The following is a 14,588-nucleotide window of genomic DNA, read 5'->3' on the forward strand; positions in this document are numbered from 1 at the left end:
TTGCATGTTATAAACATACGTAATCGTACACAAATAAGATTAGCATAAGGCTCGCGGCGCTCCGCTCGCCGAAAGAAGAGGAGACACACGCGGGGTTTTCACGCTCGGCAGAAACAATCGCTTTCGTTTCGGAGCGGGACGAGGGCGGGGACGCGGGTTTTAAATTTATCTCTGACGAGTGAGAGAGGGGGAGAGAGAGAGAGAGAGAGAGAGAGATTGTCTCTCGCGGTTCGACGAATCCGCGCGTGTGGTCCAGGACGTCGTTGTCGTCGGCGACCTTCCATCGCTCGCGACGCGGTTTTTGAAGATTCACCGCGCGTCCCGTACGCTTCGCTGGAAATTGTCGCCCTCCTCGACGCCTCGAAGAAGCGCCATCATGAAACGGGCATTCTAAGCAGCCTTCGACGACAGCACGTTTCGAAGAATCCGAAACTGGTCCCGGGCAGTTTACAAACAACGCCGTTTCTGCAAACACCGTCCCGACGGCTGAGACCTGGAATCGTTTCGACGACGCCAAGAGATTCTCCTTGCCTCTGTACAATAGCACTGTTCCGTCGGCGAATTTTTCTGACCGAGTAAATCGGACCTCGGTTACACCATGTTCCGTGGAAATCGTTCGAGACTTCACGCTTGCCAAGAGATAAAACGCGGTGCATCGTCTACATTATTTCTCTAAGAGAAACTCTCTCTGGTCACGGCATAAATTTATCACGATTTTTCTATTAATATTGGACAAGCAGAGAGAGCTGTGAAGACAGTAGACAGCCTTGTCTTAAAGTTATTTATTGTTTCGTCCGAGAATCCAGCTCTCGTTATAACTAGACTGCGGATCTTTATGCAAAATTAAGGAACCGAGTAAAAATTTGATTGTTCCTTTAATAATTCTAAGGAGAAAAATTCGTTTTTCTCTGTTGGGAGCAAGACAGAAACGTCGCGAATGTTCGCCAATTGAAACATTTCACATGCAAACGGTCTGAACGATTTCGCGAAGCTCCGGCATTGGAAACAACTGGATATTCTTTCGAGCGAAGGGACTGTTCCCATTAATAAGGACAAAGGATCAAAGCAGCGGCAGCAGCGCAAAGTAAACCGGAGGGCAAAAATCGAGAACGGTTTCAATAGTTTCCGAGTCGAGGGGAAACTTCTTCCGTCTCGAGGCGCTGAAAGACAGCGCGGAAGAGAGAACGGGTTACACGGTTCCGGCTTTGCGCTCAGCAATCTACTTGATGATAGAACTTAATAAAACAAATCCCGCTGCGTAAACAACAAAGGCGGAGACTCGAGCCGACGTCATTCAGACAACAGCGAAGAGAGTTCTCTCTCTCTCTCTCTCTCCTCTTTTCGTTCTCCTCCGGTTGGTGGAGCTAGTCCCAATGATGACGGAGGATAACGAGTCGTCTCGGGCTCGAATACCATTAGATAAGATCAATATTGCTCAAAATACGCTGGAAGTTTAACGCGAGCACATTACACGGCATTTATATCATGAATATTCCGCCGGAGGCCTCTTCTTCCCTCTTTTCGGTCTCTCGCCCGCCTTCTGCCCTCGTTCCCGCCCGTCGTGGTACTCGGTTTCGCGTCGGACCCCTTGTTATCTCGCGTTTTGACTTCGTACAAGCGGTGCCGCGGTCGCCAAAACAGAAACTCCTTTATCTCCTACTAAGTGGGGCCGGAGTTTCGGTTTTAATCGATTTTCGCACACCCCGTACAACCCCTTGCCTCCCCACGTTTTTTCCCGAACGAAGCGAGGCGCTCAAGGAGAAGATCCTCCTTTAAATTTTGTTACAAACTATCGAGGCAAGAGTTACGGCGTTCTGTTCGCGTTTGCTGTGCGCTTCAGTGTCGCAACCAACATGTAAATCAATGGAGGACTGTTCGCGATCGTAAATGCATCTTTGTTTTCCGAACACTTTCGAGTGACCACTAGGCGAAGGTGTTTAAATACACATCCGTTGACAAAAGGCCTAAGAGATCAACCTCCATGCACGCCGAAACCACACTCGAGCTCCACTCTGTTCACTAACCAAGCCGGCTCTCTTCTTTCAATTCTCGGGTTCATAGAGCTCCGCCGTTCCATTTAATATCCCCAATCACCTGAAACAGCTCGCAACCGACTTTGACCGAGCTCTCGATCTCCATTTTCGTATTGCAGGCAACTTCGCTGTTTGCAGCCTTGAAGCAGCAGCAACAACAACCTCGGGACAGTGTTCCCTCGTCGAGGGATCGCGAGAATCGGGAAAGGGACCGACTGTCGGTTCGTAGCCGTGAGAACGCGAGGCCGAACGAGATAGGTGGCAACTTGTCGGATCAACAGCAACAGCAGCAGCAGCAGCAGCAGCAACAAGAGCTCACGATCGAGTACCAAAGCAATGGGAAGCTCAGTCCCGCTGGGCACGCAGTGACAACAGCACCCATGACCCAGCAAAAGCAGCCTATCATCACGCAACAATCGCAACAGCCGAGTTCTGGGGCGCCTGGTCCCCAACCGAGTCCCCATCAGAGTCCGCAGGCCCCGCAGAGGGGTTCGCCACCGAATCCTTCGCAGGGTCCTCCACCTGGGGGACCGCCAGGGGCACCACCCTCTCAGAACCCCTCGCAGATGATGCTCAGCCCGGTGAGCGGCATCCATCAGATGCAGCAGCTCCTACAGCAACACATCCTCAGCCCCACCCAACTGCAGTCCTTCATGCAGCAGCACACGCTGTACCTGCAACAGCAGCAGCAACAACACCATCAGGTAACGTTTCTTTTTTGCTTGGCTTTAGAAATTTCATTCTTTGCACTTTCTCCTCGTGGAGGGACACCCGGAGAGAATAATCTTCTAGTGTGATCCAAATTAATTGGGAGACTCTCAGTATTTCTATTTTATTTCTATCTATTTTATTGTGTATGTTCAGCACTAAATGCTGGGACTTCAAATTTTCTGTTTGCCAGCGAGGTTGCACAAATGGAAAGTCTCGAAGGAGTTGTATATCGACTAACATCGAGTTTCTGCTATTGTTACAGGACTCGTCGGAGCACGCGTCGAACCAAGAGCGATTCGGCTACTACTCGTCCCTAAAAGACGTAAGTATTTCCATTCATCTGTCTCATTGTGAAAGCAACGACATCGGACGGAATCTCGGGTTTCTGGTTCCATCCTGCGACCGTATTGTACCCGGTTCTTCAAACTACATTAGCGAAGTTTGTCCTTTTTATCGAGCAAGCATTGCATCATTGCACAGTTAAACATCTCTCAAACACTTGCCCGTGTAAACAGCGTTCCATCGTCGTCCCTTGACCGTTGATAATTTTAATTATAAAAAGCGCCTGTTCGGCGGGCTACATTCTTCCCATCATGCGCCGGAAGAGGGCAAACACTGGAGCATCTTTTCCGAGAGACACTTTGGAAAACGTTTGCAACGCTCTCCTTCCGCTTTGCCAACAAGAATGTTAAGGAGTTCAAATATTTTTTAATTTTCTCGGTGTTTTACTAAAAAGGACCCACGAGTTTCTGTTCCGGTATCTGTTTACTGAACAAACAATTGGTTGGACATTCCTTTGTCAGGACCTCGAGATATTGTTGCTGTGCGTAGGCTTTCATGGTCGTTTGAAGATTATTTTCAAGCGTTCATCGCGGCAAGGAGAGGAATCTTTCCATTTGAACATCCGAGTCCCCTGCACGAATGTATTCTTACCAGGAATATGTTACCCGTAAACAGCACAAAGGACATCTTAACGCAAATACGCATCGTCGGTTCGCACACAGGCTCGATAGCATCGATAGGAGGCGTCAAATATTTATTTAGCGGCGTGGCCTGACCGGATCTCCTTTGCTCTGCAAATTGAAACAGTCCACTCGAGGAAATTATCGCCGGCTCGCGCGAAAGACGATCACAATTACCGAGAATCTAACGTTCTGTTATTTTTTTCTTCTTTTTTTTTTCTATTTACCAAGTATTGTTTTCCTGGAATTCCACGTCGCAACTTTGTTAACTTTTATAACTCCGGGCGACCCGACGGCGGCAACAATTTCTCATTAACGTCGCGGTTCCGCCTCATTAATCGCGGCAGTTCTTATTTATAGTGCAATATGATAAAAGGGGGAGAGGTTCTATCTCGGGGTTTGTTTTAAAATATCCTCGAGGCTCCGAGACGGGAAGAATTCATGGTGGGGTTGCACCGGGACGAAGTAAGCAATTAAGCATCGCCATCAGGCCGTTGTGTCTCGTTGTTTGTCTTCGGGGTACCCATCAACTGCCCTCTGTCTCATCCCCCCCCCCTTTCGGAATGATCTGTCTGCGTGATTTAACCGGCAAGATGCAACTTCATCCCTCTCTGTCTTTCTTCCCTTCGTTGTACGAATTTGACGCCGTTCGTCTTCAAACAATGCTTCCAAAAGTTTAGGCGGAAACGCGGTTGATTTTGCAGCATCAACACTTAGCGGAGCTGGGCAGGAAGAAACTGGAACAGACGATACAGCAACTACAGGAACAGTTGCAGCTGAATGTGATTCAGCAGACGCATCTTCTGCAAACCGCCGACAAGAAGAAGGCCTCCGCACCTCTCCAGCAACTGGCACTGCATCAGCAACGTCTGATACAGCAACTGCAGATCACGCAGAGCCAGTATCTCCTTCAACAGGGCCTGGGTCTGCAGGGACACAACCCTTCTTCAGGTATTCAATAATTAACGCCTGGCCACGCCTGGCTTCAACGTCGACGTACACTTTTACGGATCGATTAACAGAAATTGTTGGAATACAACAGCCAACTCTAGTCGATAAAAAGTCGCCCAATTATGAACATTTCGGGGACAAGGATTTTTTACAGCACACAAATTGTTTTCCTCAGAGAAACAGATTCTAGTACATGTAGATAATTAAATTATACATTCGTCTTCAGAGGGTTAAGGAGATTTATTTAAATGAAAGGGTTGAACTTGAGTCGAATGCTCCGACAGTAAATGGTTAACTGTTTTTGTAAAATAAATTTGTAGTTTATACGCAATGGTTCTCGAAGTGCTTAAAAACGAAGCGGGCTAAATTGAAGCGGTTTTAAGTAGTTTGCGGTAAAATAAACTGGCGTCGGCGTAGAGCCCTTGATCCGTGGCACGAGAGCCTCTGTCTAACGCGCCCATTTTCGTGGCACGAGTCTTCCCTTTCTTCCCCATCGCTCTCCACCCCCGCACTTTCTCATTTTCCACTTCACCCTGGGCGAAAGTTTCCACGTGGAAGTGTTTCGGTTTGCGTCGGATCTCGTCCCGGCGATGTTTTTCTTTCTGACGCGGCACGGCGGCACGCGGAAAGAGAGAAAGAGAGAGAGAGAGAGAGAGAGAGAGAGGGAAAGTGAGAGGAGAAAGGGTGGAATAATAGGGCAGAGGCTGGAGCAGCGACGGGGACTCACGCGCCTCGAGTACTTCGAATTCAAAAACTCACGCGTGAAACAAACTTGCCCATCGTTTCCCTGCTCCTCCACCCTTTAACGCGCTGGCCTCGCCTCTTGATTCCTCTTCTCGTTGCCTCGTTTACCTTTTTCGCCTGCGTCAACGTGCACTTCTCCCCGAGAAACAAAGTCCTGAATGCCGGGCGCAATTCTCTGTAAAGTGCCTGCCCTGCAACGAGAACCGTTAAACGTTCCCAGAGAGGCGCTTTTTTTTTGTAAAAACTGATATTTTTGTTTCCGTCGATTCTGAACCCCAGTCTGCTAGACTGTAGTATTTTTATCTATCTTGTCTATAGATTTTTAACCTTCCCAAATTTGTATTCTATTTTGTACCTCTTTGTGGTCCTACGTCCAATTTACTTGCAGGACGATTTTCTTTTAGTACGTTTATCAGGATGATAATTTTATTCTGGCAGAACGGCCAGAAAAATAGTGTTACTCTATAGCAGGTCTGATGATCATTCAGCCTGGAACAATAATCTTGCTGCAGTCAATGAAGCGATTACCAACGAGTCTTCCTTATCTGTAATGTGTCGTTCAACGCGTTATTGTGTTTGCGGTATGCCTCACTTCCGTGCTGGTACGAGCACGGGAATGTGGCAAAAGGGTTAATAGAAATGTTGTTCTCCAGTTTGATTTAAGAGCCAAGGGTAGTCACGTGACTTTTGCAGAGTCAGCAGGTCGGTAACTGCTGTATAATTTCCGTCCACAGCCTTCAGCTACTAATTTAAGATCCGTCTTGGTCTTAATCCGATGGATCTTAAGGCTGTGACAAAAACTTGTCACATTTTTTGCTCTGTATTATCGATATTATGAATTCTGACGCCAGAAACGTGCTTCAAGTTTTTGGGTTTATTTCGCAGAAAATCGAGACAAAATATAGCTCAATTTGTAGCTGGAGATATTTTCTAGCGCGCGCTACTCTCGATTTCATTTAGAAAACTCATCCAATGGCATAAAAATGCTTGGATTCCACGGCATGCACATCGTCAATTTTTGGCCTACTTCTAACTCTTATATTACCAAATATCTGCATAATCTCGTCAGCACATAGATTGAACCTCCCTCTTTCGAATGAGCACTTTCCCAGCGAAAAATATTCCCATACAAAGACGAAAAGTTGAGGCACGTAAAACCATTTTTCGCTTATTTTTGTCGGTATCGTGGTCACTCTACCTTATCGCGAATCCACGGAGTTTTGGCACTTAAGTATTTTTGCGAGGAACGCGCGTCAGTGACTGACTCTGCTGAAAATTCCAAACAGGTCTGCAAGCGGGCGAGGGTCTGCCGATATGGAAGACAGAACCACCGGAAGTCCCGGAATCCCACCAGAATTCCAACGTTTCGAAGCCCGGGAGCGGAATGAACGGTAAAGCCTAAAGATTTCTTCTTAGCCGTTCCGGCGCTAGAGTATTCGTTTCGCGTTGATTTCCGTTTCCTGTTTGTGCCGCGGCTCTTGTTTCTTCGTATCATTCGTTTCTTACCATGCGAATGCGTCGCACGTTTTCGGACTATCGCAGGATTTCTGAATTCGACAGTGTCGAGCCGCCGGTCGGAGATGAACGGCACCACACCGCTGGACGAGAAACCGTTGGACGTTTCCTCGAACGACAAGACTCACCCCCTCTACGGTCATGGGGTCTGCAAGTGGCCGGGCTGTGAAGTAATCTGTGAAGACTATCAAGCATTCCTTAAGTAAGCCTAATACTCCCGTAATTTTCACACGGAATGATCGCGGAGCTCGGCACGTGGGGCCGTCTCTATAAAGTAGTTGGAATTGATTAAAAAATGTTCGTGAAATTGGCTAAAACTAACGCGTAGAGTACTTCAGTACCAACTATTTGCTTGCGAAGATATGTCCATGAGTCTTCTTTAGTTTGAAACACTCCCATAATTGCGATTCTGGCGCGCTGCGCGTGGACAGCCAATCCGAAAACGAACTACAGTGAATTCTCGATATATGTCAACAACAAATATCATGCTAGCGTCATGTATGGTCCCGGAGACATAACCTAGCCGTGTTATGTTTACATTCCTCGACGTCCGAGGCCTCTCGAGCTTCGCGGCCTCTCACGGGGTATACCCCGCGGTAATGGGGATAATTCCGCGACGTTTATCATCCAGGCCTTGGCGACGTATATAGAGAAATCACTGTATGACAAAGACTAGCTTCTCGTCTACAGCCCCGCGAGAAATCCGTTCTCCGGAGACGGACTAGCGAAAATGTAGGTAAATCCGTCGCAGATGGATGGGGAATTCTTGGCGTCTGGGAACGAGGCGAAGCGGGAAATATAAAGTCGGCAATTTCGTTCGTTGGAATGAGTTAGAAGGCATCGCGGGTACGGTGGTTGGGGGGGAGGGGGCGGTTGGCGAAAGAGGTGTAGAAAAATCGCTGGAGTCAGCGTATCTCATTGACATCCGGCACCTTTTCCATCAGTTTCGAGCCAGCGGCTTGCCTCCACCCCCCACCCACCCCCCCTTCCTTGGGCCCCCTCGGCAATCCCTAGTAATCACGCAGCTTGCCGTCGCAAACTCCCTCAAACAAGCCGTTACTTAAAAAAGGAACGAGAGAAAAAAAGGAGAACGCTAATTACCTTTGTCTCATTAATATTCACGACATTCGACCGCATCGTTATGCCTCTCGGCCCTAATCCCCTTCCCCCAAGCCTCCGTCCCCGCTTTCCCTAGACGTTCCCGCATTCTTGGTCTTAACCAGCCTCCTCCACCCCCGCAGTCGCTTTCTTCACCCTCTCTTCCGTCCCCGGCGATACAGGGAACAGAGGTCCGTCCCGACGAAGAAGGATTACGGAAATTCTTAAATACCGAATCTTGTTGTCATCCCCAAACCCAATTCTTTTTTCGGTGTCCCCGAGCGAGGGTGAGATCCGCGGAGAGCTCCGACGTTAACGTCGTGCAGCTTTGATTCCACGATAAACGTCCGGGAAATGTTCGGGACATAATTTCATCAGAGGGAGGAAGGATTTCCTTGATACGGGGCTGCCGTGATTTCTTTTTTCTTTTTTTCTTTTTCGGGGACTCCTTTCGGTGGTAGAGTGACGTAAACGATCTTCCAGGCACTTGAACACCGAGCACACGCTGGACGACCGATCGACGGCGCAGGCCAGGGTTCAGATGCAAGTCGTCTCCCAGCTGGAGATACAGTTGCAGAAGGAACGGGACCGGCTCACCGCCATGATGCACCACCTGCACGTGGCGAAGCAAATGGCATCCCCGGAACCACCAAAGTCGTCCGAGTCGTCGGTGAGTCTCCATTATCCATTCGGAATCGAGTGAAGTAGTCGTTCGAGCCCTACAGTTTTAACATTTGTTAACCTCAATATAGTTTACATGGAACAGGAGGAAGGGAAATAACCTTGAATGATTAACAGGTCTTGGATGAATTGTAGAACGAGCCAATATTAAGCTGATTCTGGCTAAACACGATTCGGATAGTCGCTTTTTTTCAACGCCCTCAATTTTTTCTGGCAATTCTCAACACATCTTGCGCGGGAAGCGACTAAAGTCGTTTTTCACGGGTTATTGATGGATTATTGTTATCGATGGGTTTTTGAGACGTTTTTACAATAATTTTTGCGTTGCAAAAATACAAAACGTGCGTTGCAAGAATGAATGCAACACGGTAAGACTTTGGCGGCAAAGTGCCCGCGCAAGATGTGTTAAGATGAGGGCACGTTTTCAACTTGAAGCAAAACGATTGAATTATGTCAACCAGTCTAATCGTTCAAGCCTGTTGATGAACCGATCCTCTAATCTTTAGCGCTGCTCTCTACATCCAGTAAGAGTGGGGCAAGCAACCTTGAACGATTAACACTGCAAGTCCCATCGGTACAAGCCGACTGAGCAAAGAATGACGATGAAACAGCTCCCCCTGGTGGAAAGTTGCTCGACCGGAAGTTACTCGGTCCACCCAATATGTCAGGCGACTTATGGGAGTAATAATCGTACGGTGACAGCTCGCGGTAGTCGAATGGCCTCGCTCGGTACGACTTCCAGGATCCGGAAAAACGATCCTAACGATCCTGTCGCGGTGTAAACTCTTCTAGTGCGAGGAATGCGGTCGAGTCGTAAAGCCGGATTTCCACGGGCGCGACTCGGGGAAAATTTTACGAGTCTCCCCGCGGCTAACAACAACGCCAGTTTCAGTTTTAACGCGCCGCCGAGTCGCTCCGCTAATTTATACATAAAATTCGCATTAATAATTCATCGGGTCCTCGTTGATTTTATATCGCCTTAATTAAAACCTCTAACAAGTCCGGCAGTCGGAGAATACCAATATCGCATTAGCCCTCTGTGGTCGCTGTTCTATCTATCTCTATCTCGCTCTCTCTCTCTCTCTCTCTCTTTTACTCTCGCTTGGCTCTGCTCCCTTGGCCGACTTAATTATTTTAACGCGAAAGGGAGGAGCGCCGGCCGCGGAGGTCGGATCATCTCTGATATTGAGATCCGTCCGCTGAAATATTCGATGGTAACCGTATAAATATTTAAATGGTAACGTATTAGACTCATTAATGGAAGCGTAGCCGCGTTGTAGTCGCTTGTGAGCGGGATTCCCGATGAAAACCGCGAGACAATTGACGGGAGACTGCGAGCGAAACAATGGACACGGAATACACCCTAGTGCTTCTCGTACATTAATTTTAATCAACTCGAGAAGCTCTCCTTATTTTTCGTCGAATCACAAGCTGGAAATACTCGAGATCTCTTGGCTGAGACGAAACTCCATGCACATAAAGACCTTCAGCCACTAGAGTTAAGAACCTAACACAGAAATATTTTAGAAACGCGGCGACTAGACTGCAGAACCTGAGGCCGCCCCTCGATCAAATCCAACAAAATTTGTTCGAACCAAACGCGTCCTTTGCCGGGTAAAGACATGAATTGAGGCACCTTTCGTGTAATAATATCTAAAATTATATATCCAAATAAAAACTGCAGATAAGATCAACTTTGTGCCGTAAAATTGTATATAATAAACCTGTAGAAAACCTGTACACCTAGAAAACCTGTGTTTCTAGATCAAAAGGCTTCGTGACATTCTAAAATCGGACATTGCAAATGCAAGCCTGATGGCAGTTTTTATCGATCAGTCGTTAAAACCGCGAACTAGCATAAAGTTCCGCAGTATAGTCGTCAGGTTCGCGGGCGGTCCGAGTAAGATCTGTATTTTTCAGGCCGGCTCGAGTGTACCAAAGCTGAATCTGTCGACGGCGCTGATGAGCCAGCCGCCGCCGAACTTCAACGTCTCCCAAGTGTCCTCGGTGTCGATGTCAGCGTTGGTTTCGGCGGTGAGGTCGCCGGCAGGTGGGCAACTGCCACCACCTGCCGGCGCGCCGATGCCGCCCATTCCCAATATGTCGAACATGTCCGGAATGCCGCCGCTGCCGAACATGCCTGGTAGCATGCCCACGATGCCGACCCTGCCCAGCATTACGGGACCCATCAGGCGGCGAATCAGTGACAAATCCGCGGTCTCGATGGCAGGAGGTAAGACTCGACACTTGTCCTTTCGACTCGCTCTCCGACTCGTCTTTCCGGCTAGAGTCCTCCGGAGATCAGGATTATTCGGGATTCGCATACTTTGTCGATTAAACGATCTCTGCTCGTTGCGCGAAGGATCTTACGTTTTACCTGCGCTAGGGGAAATGGCTCCACCTTGCGACCAACGATCTACAATTGAGCAGAAGTTTGGGGGGCTATTTCCATACAGAGACGCCGATTCTAGACAATTTACGAGATCAAAAACGGTTAGGTTATTATTGGTCAAATGTTTCGCAGTTTTGTATACTTGTCTGGCTGTATTTCAGGAGAACACATTGTAATTTTCATTGTCTTCATTGTTACTCGAAATACTTATACCTACGATTTCAATAGCTTATCACTTTCGATGGCTGCCATGTTATGTTGATTCGATCAATCCTCTTCAAATTTTACATACATAGACGGTAGAAATCCCTTTATCTGGTGAACTAAAATTATGTCGATATCGGCGACTGTTTTTTTTTATGAAAAAGTTTTAGTCCTAGCGATTTTTCGCTGTACGCAGCTGTGATCATACAATTTAAATAATAAAGATAATTGCATGAAAAGTGTGTTACTCTGAAATATAGCCAAAGAAGTATATGAAATTTTGAGTCGCAGGTCAACCTGTAACAAACTAACCATTTCTGATCTCAGAAATTGTCTAAAATCGACAGCTCTGGATCGGAATATCCCCTTACAGTGATATTGTACGATTATAAGTTTACAGATCGAAATTTAAAGATCGTAGATTCGTACAATTTGATCGGACGGTTTTAGTTTTGTCGTACCACGCGACGCCATTTTCCCGCGTATCGAACGAAATTTGATTGGATTGCTCGAACGAAAAGAAAGGCTGGATTAACGTCGCCGCGAAGAAGGTGAAACGAAAGACAATTTAGAAATTGAATACTATTCGTAGGACTGTATGACGAGGGCACTGTAAGGCGCAGAGTAGCCGTCGATAGATCTGGAATAGATGTTAACGAAGGTAACGATTAAACCAAAAATTCTGTCGGGGAGATGCGCGATCCGTGAAATGCTTGGCGAAACCTCTGCGTTAACGGTAACACATAATTTCACTGATCACACAACAGGTGAATTTATGAGACATAGAACATTGCACTCGTATGGAAAGAAAGCATTTCCCGGCTCGCTCTGGCGAAACGCACCCCGACGAAAAGAAAATCCTGTAGCAAATGGCTCTTTACGGTCCTCTCTCTTGATCTCGTGCCTTTTCCTATCGTAAACTCTATCACACGCACAGATTTATTCACGATAACGATCTCACGTGTGTGCTATCTGTGTTCGACACCTTGTTGGCGACTCGTAGGGACGGTGATTAGGGTAGAGAGAGTAAAAGGTGCAAGAAAAGAAAAGAGAAACAGTTATACAGGCAACCGCGTGGAAGAAAAAAAATGAAAAGAAATGAAAACGATACGGAGACGAAAAGAAACTGTTCGATTCTATAACGTGTGACCGTCAGCTCGACCTCTTTCTTACCGATGCTTCTATTGTTTCCTTATTTCTTGTGCTGCCCGCCCTCCCCACCGTGTAGGGCTGCCCTACATGCTGGAGCGTGCTGGCCTTGACGTCCAACAAGGTACTGTCAACCTTCTTTCCACGCTCCTTTGGTGGCTTTAAGGATTTTCTTGAAGGGTGCACCCTTGCATGCTCGAGAACCCTTCTTCACCCTTCCCACTCGTAGATCTAACTCGCCTAAACACGGATACTTCTCGTCGACCGATCGGTCTAACGATGAACGAAGTATTCGCTTCCCATCCCCGGATACCGTCGATCGCTTTTCGCTTTCCCTTTGATCTAGTTTTAAGAATACAACCGTATTTATTTTTTGAGCATGCGAACAAAGACCGGTCCCTCCGACGACGACGACGACGACGACGACATGTTCACTTCTCTAGAACAGATACATATCTTCGTTGAATCGCCGAGTGCGAAAGGTTTGGTTCATTTTTGCAAGCGAGTCCCTCTAAAACGGAGAATTGGAGATGCATTAGATACAAATATTAGAACAAGAATATGTAAGAATGTGTAAAGATTTCTTAACGCATCATCTACCGGCGATTATTTCATAATTTTTGGTAGTCCACGATCCACGGCCGAGGACTTTTTAATACTAGGTTTACGGAACACTAAAAACGAGAATTTTACATTACTTTATAAAACTAAAAAGAATGTGTCCATCCAAGTTTTTAGCCATATTTTAAATAATATATACCTAACGAAATAAATTTGTTGAATAATTCCACGTAGATGGATCTTCGCAATCTCAATAATCGTAAATTAAAAATATTAGAACCCTTCATGTTGACGGGTCCCGTAAACCTAGTGGTATTAGAACCTTCAACGGTAATAACAACTTCAACGAACAAGTCACCACCGGTAGCGTAATCTAATCGTTTGGTATTATTATGTAAAAGATTTTTACGCCTCCTCTTGGCACCGCACGATTATTGAAAAGTCTACTGATAGGCTTCCGGGTAGATAGTGTTAAGAAATCTAAAGAACATACAGCGTGTCCCAAAAATGTTGTACTTCCTGGAAAGGGGATGTTCCTGGAGCCATTTGAAATAACTTTTTCCTTTGCGAAAATCTTCTCCGCGGCTTCGTTAAGGAGTTATTAACGAAAAACACGGACCAATCCCTCCGCTGTAACCGCGCTCTGATTGGTCCATGTTTTTCGTTAATAACTCCTACACAAAGCCTCGGAGACCATTTGCGCAAAGGAAAAAGTTACTTCAAACGACCACAGTAACCTCCCCCTTACAACAAGTACAACATCTTTGGGACACCCTGTATAGTACTTCGAGAAGATTGTCAATTGTTCCCGGGAAATAATCTCGATCCACCAAAGCTTTCGCGCTCGCTCAATGAAACCGCGTAGAAATTCATATAAAAATCGATTTGGTCCTTTCTCACTTTGAGTCGAGACCGTCCATCTCTTCGAATAAAATGTCATACTTGGTCCCGAGGTTGTGTGCTTGTTTGTCGTGAATCGACCGATCGGAACTCCCCCCGCGCGAAAGAGATGGCGGCGACGAACCCTTGACAAAGCAAGAGCACCGCGTCCCCGATTCCCGGAAAGGAATAAACGATGATCGTTGACGTTTCAGAGATTCAACGAAATAGGGAATTTTACAAGAACGCAGACATCAGACCGCCGTTCACGTATGCATCATTGATCCGGCAGGTGAGTGAACCCGCACAAAGTTCTCCTGATCGAGTAATTATGCCGCGGCATTTGAACGATTTAAAATCGCGGAACGATCCTCCGTTAAAGGATCGAACGAAGGGACTGAACGGTGCATCCTCGTTTCGTTTTCTGTTTCGCAGTCGATCATCGAGTCTCCGGAGAAGCAACTGACGCTGAACGAGATCTACAATTGGTTCCAGAACACGTTCTGTTACTTCCGGCGCAACGCGGCCACGTGGAAGGTATATCGCTTGCACTTCAGTTAACAATTAAGCGTTTACAGCGTCGCAGGCGAGAATCCTCTCGCAGGAAAAGGGGACACAGATGGACGACCGTTGACGTTCCCTTCGAATGCTACCGCGGCGGGATCGATGAAATTTTCAGTCGCTCGGTTTCTTTCGAAATTCGCGCGT

General features: G+C 47.0%; 1 protein-coding gene across 21 annotated transcripts in view; it reads left to right on the forward strand.

The window, feature by feature from the left end:
• Foxp (forkhead box transcription factor P) overlaps positions 1-14,588 on the forward strand; it is a 302,571-nt gene that overhangs the window by 272,880 nt on the left and 15,103 nt on the right. For 14 of the 21 annotated variants that reach the window (XM_076793308.1, XM_076793220.1, XM_076793229.1 and 11 more), the window contains 10 exons: positions 2,153-2,737; positions 3,007-3,066; positions 4,411-4,657; positions 6,688-6,792; positions 6,944-7,118; positions 8,498-8,684; positions 10,616-10,928; positions 11,884-11,952; positions 14,096-14,172; positions 14,316-14,417. In XM_076793308.1, the coding sequence (XP_076649423.1) occupies positions 2,153-2,737; positions 3,007-3,066; positions 4,411-4,657; positions 6,688-6,792; positions 6,944-7,118; positions 8,498-8,684; positions 10,616-10,928; positions 11,884-11,952; positions 14,096-14,172; positions 14,316-14,417 (1,920 nt within the window). Of the gene's footprint in view, positions 1-2,152; positions 2,738-3,006; positions 3,067-4,410; positions 4,658-6,687; positions 6,793-6,943; positions 7,119-8,497; positions 8,685-10,615; positions 10,929-11,883; positions 11,953-12,519; positions 12,565-14,095; positions 14,173-14,315; positions 14,418-14,588 lie in introns of all 21 variants that reach the window. The other 7 variants (XM_076793245.1, XM_076793272.1, XM_076793194.1 and 4 more) reach the window with 4 other exon arrangements.

The sequence above is a fragment of the Halictus rubicundus genome, chromosome 1 (genome assembly GCF_050948215.1).
Source record: "Halictus rubicundus isolate RS-2024b chromosome 1, iyHalRubi1_principal, whole genome shotgun sequence".
In the NCBI taxonomy this organism is placed as follows: Eukaryota; Metazoa; Arthropoda; class Insecta; order Hymenoptera; family Halictidae; genus Halictus; species Halictus rubicundus.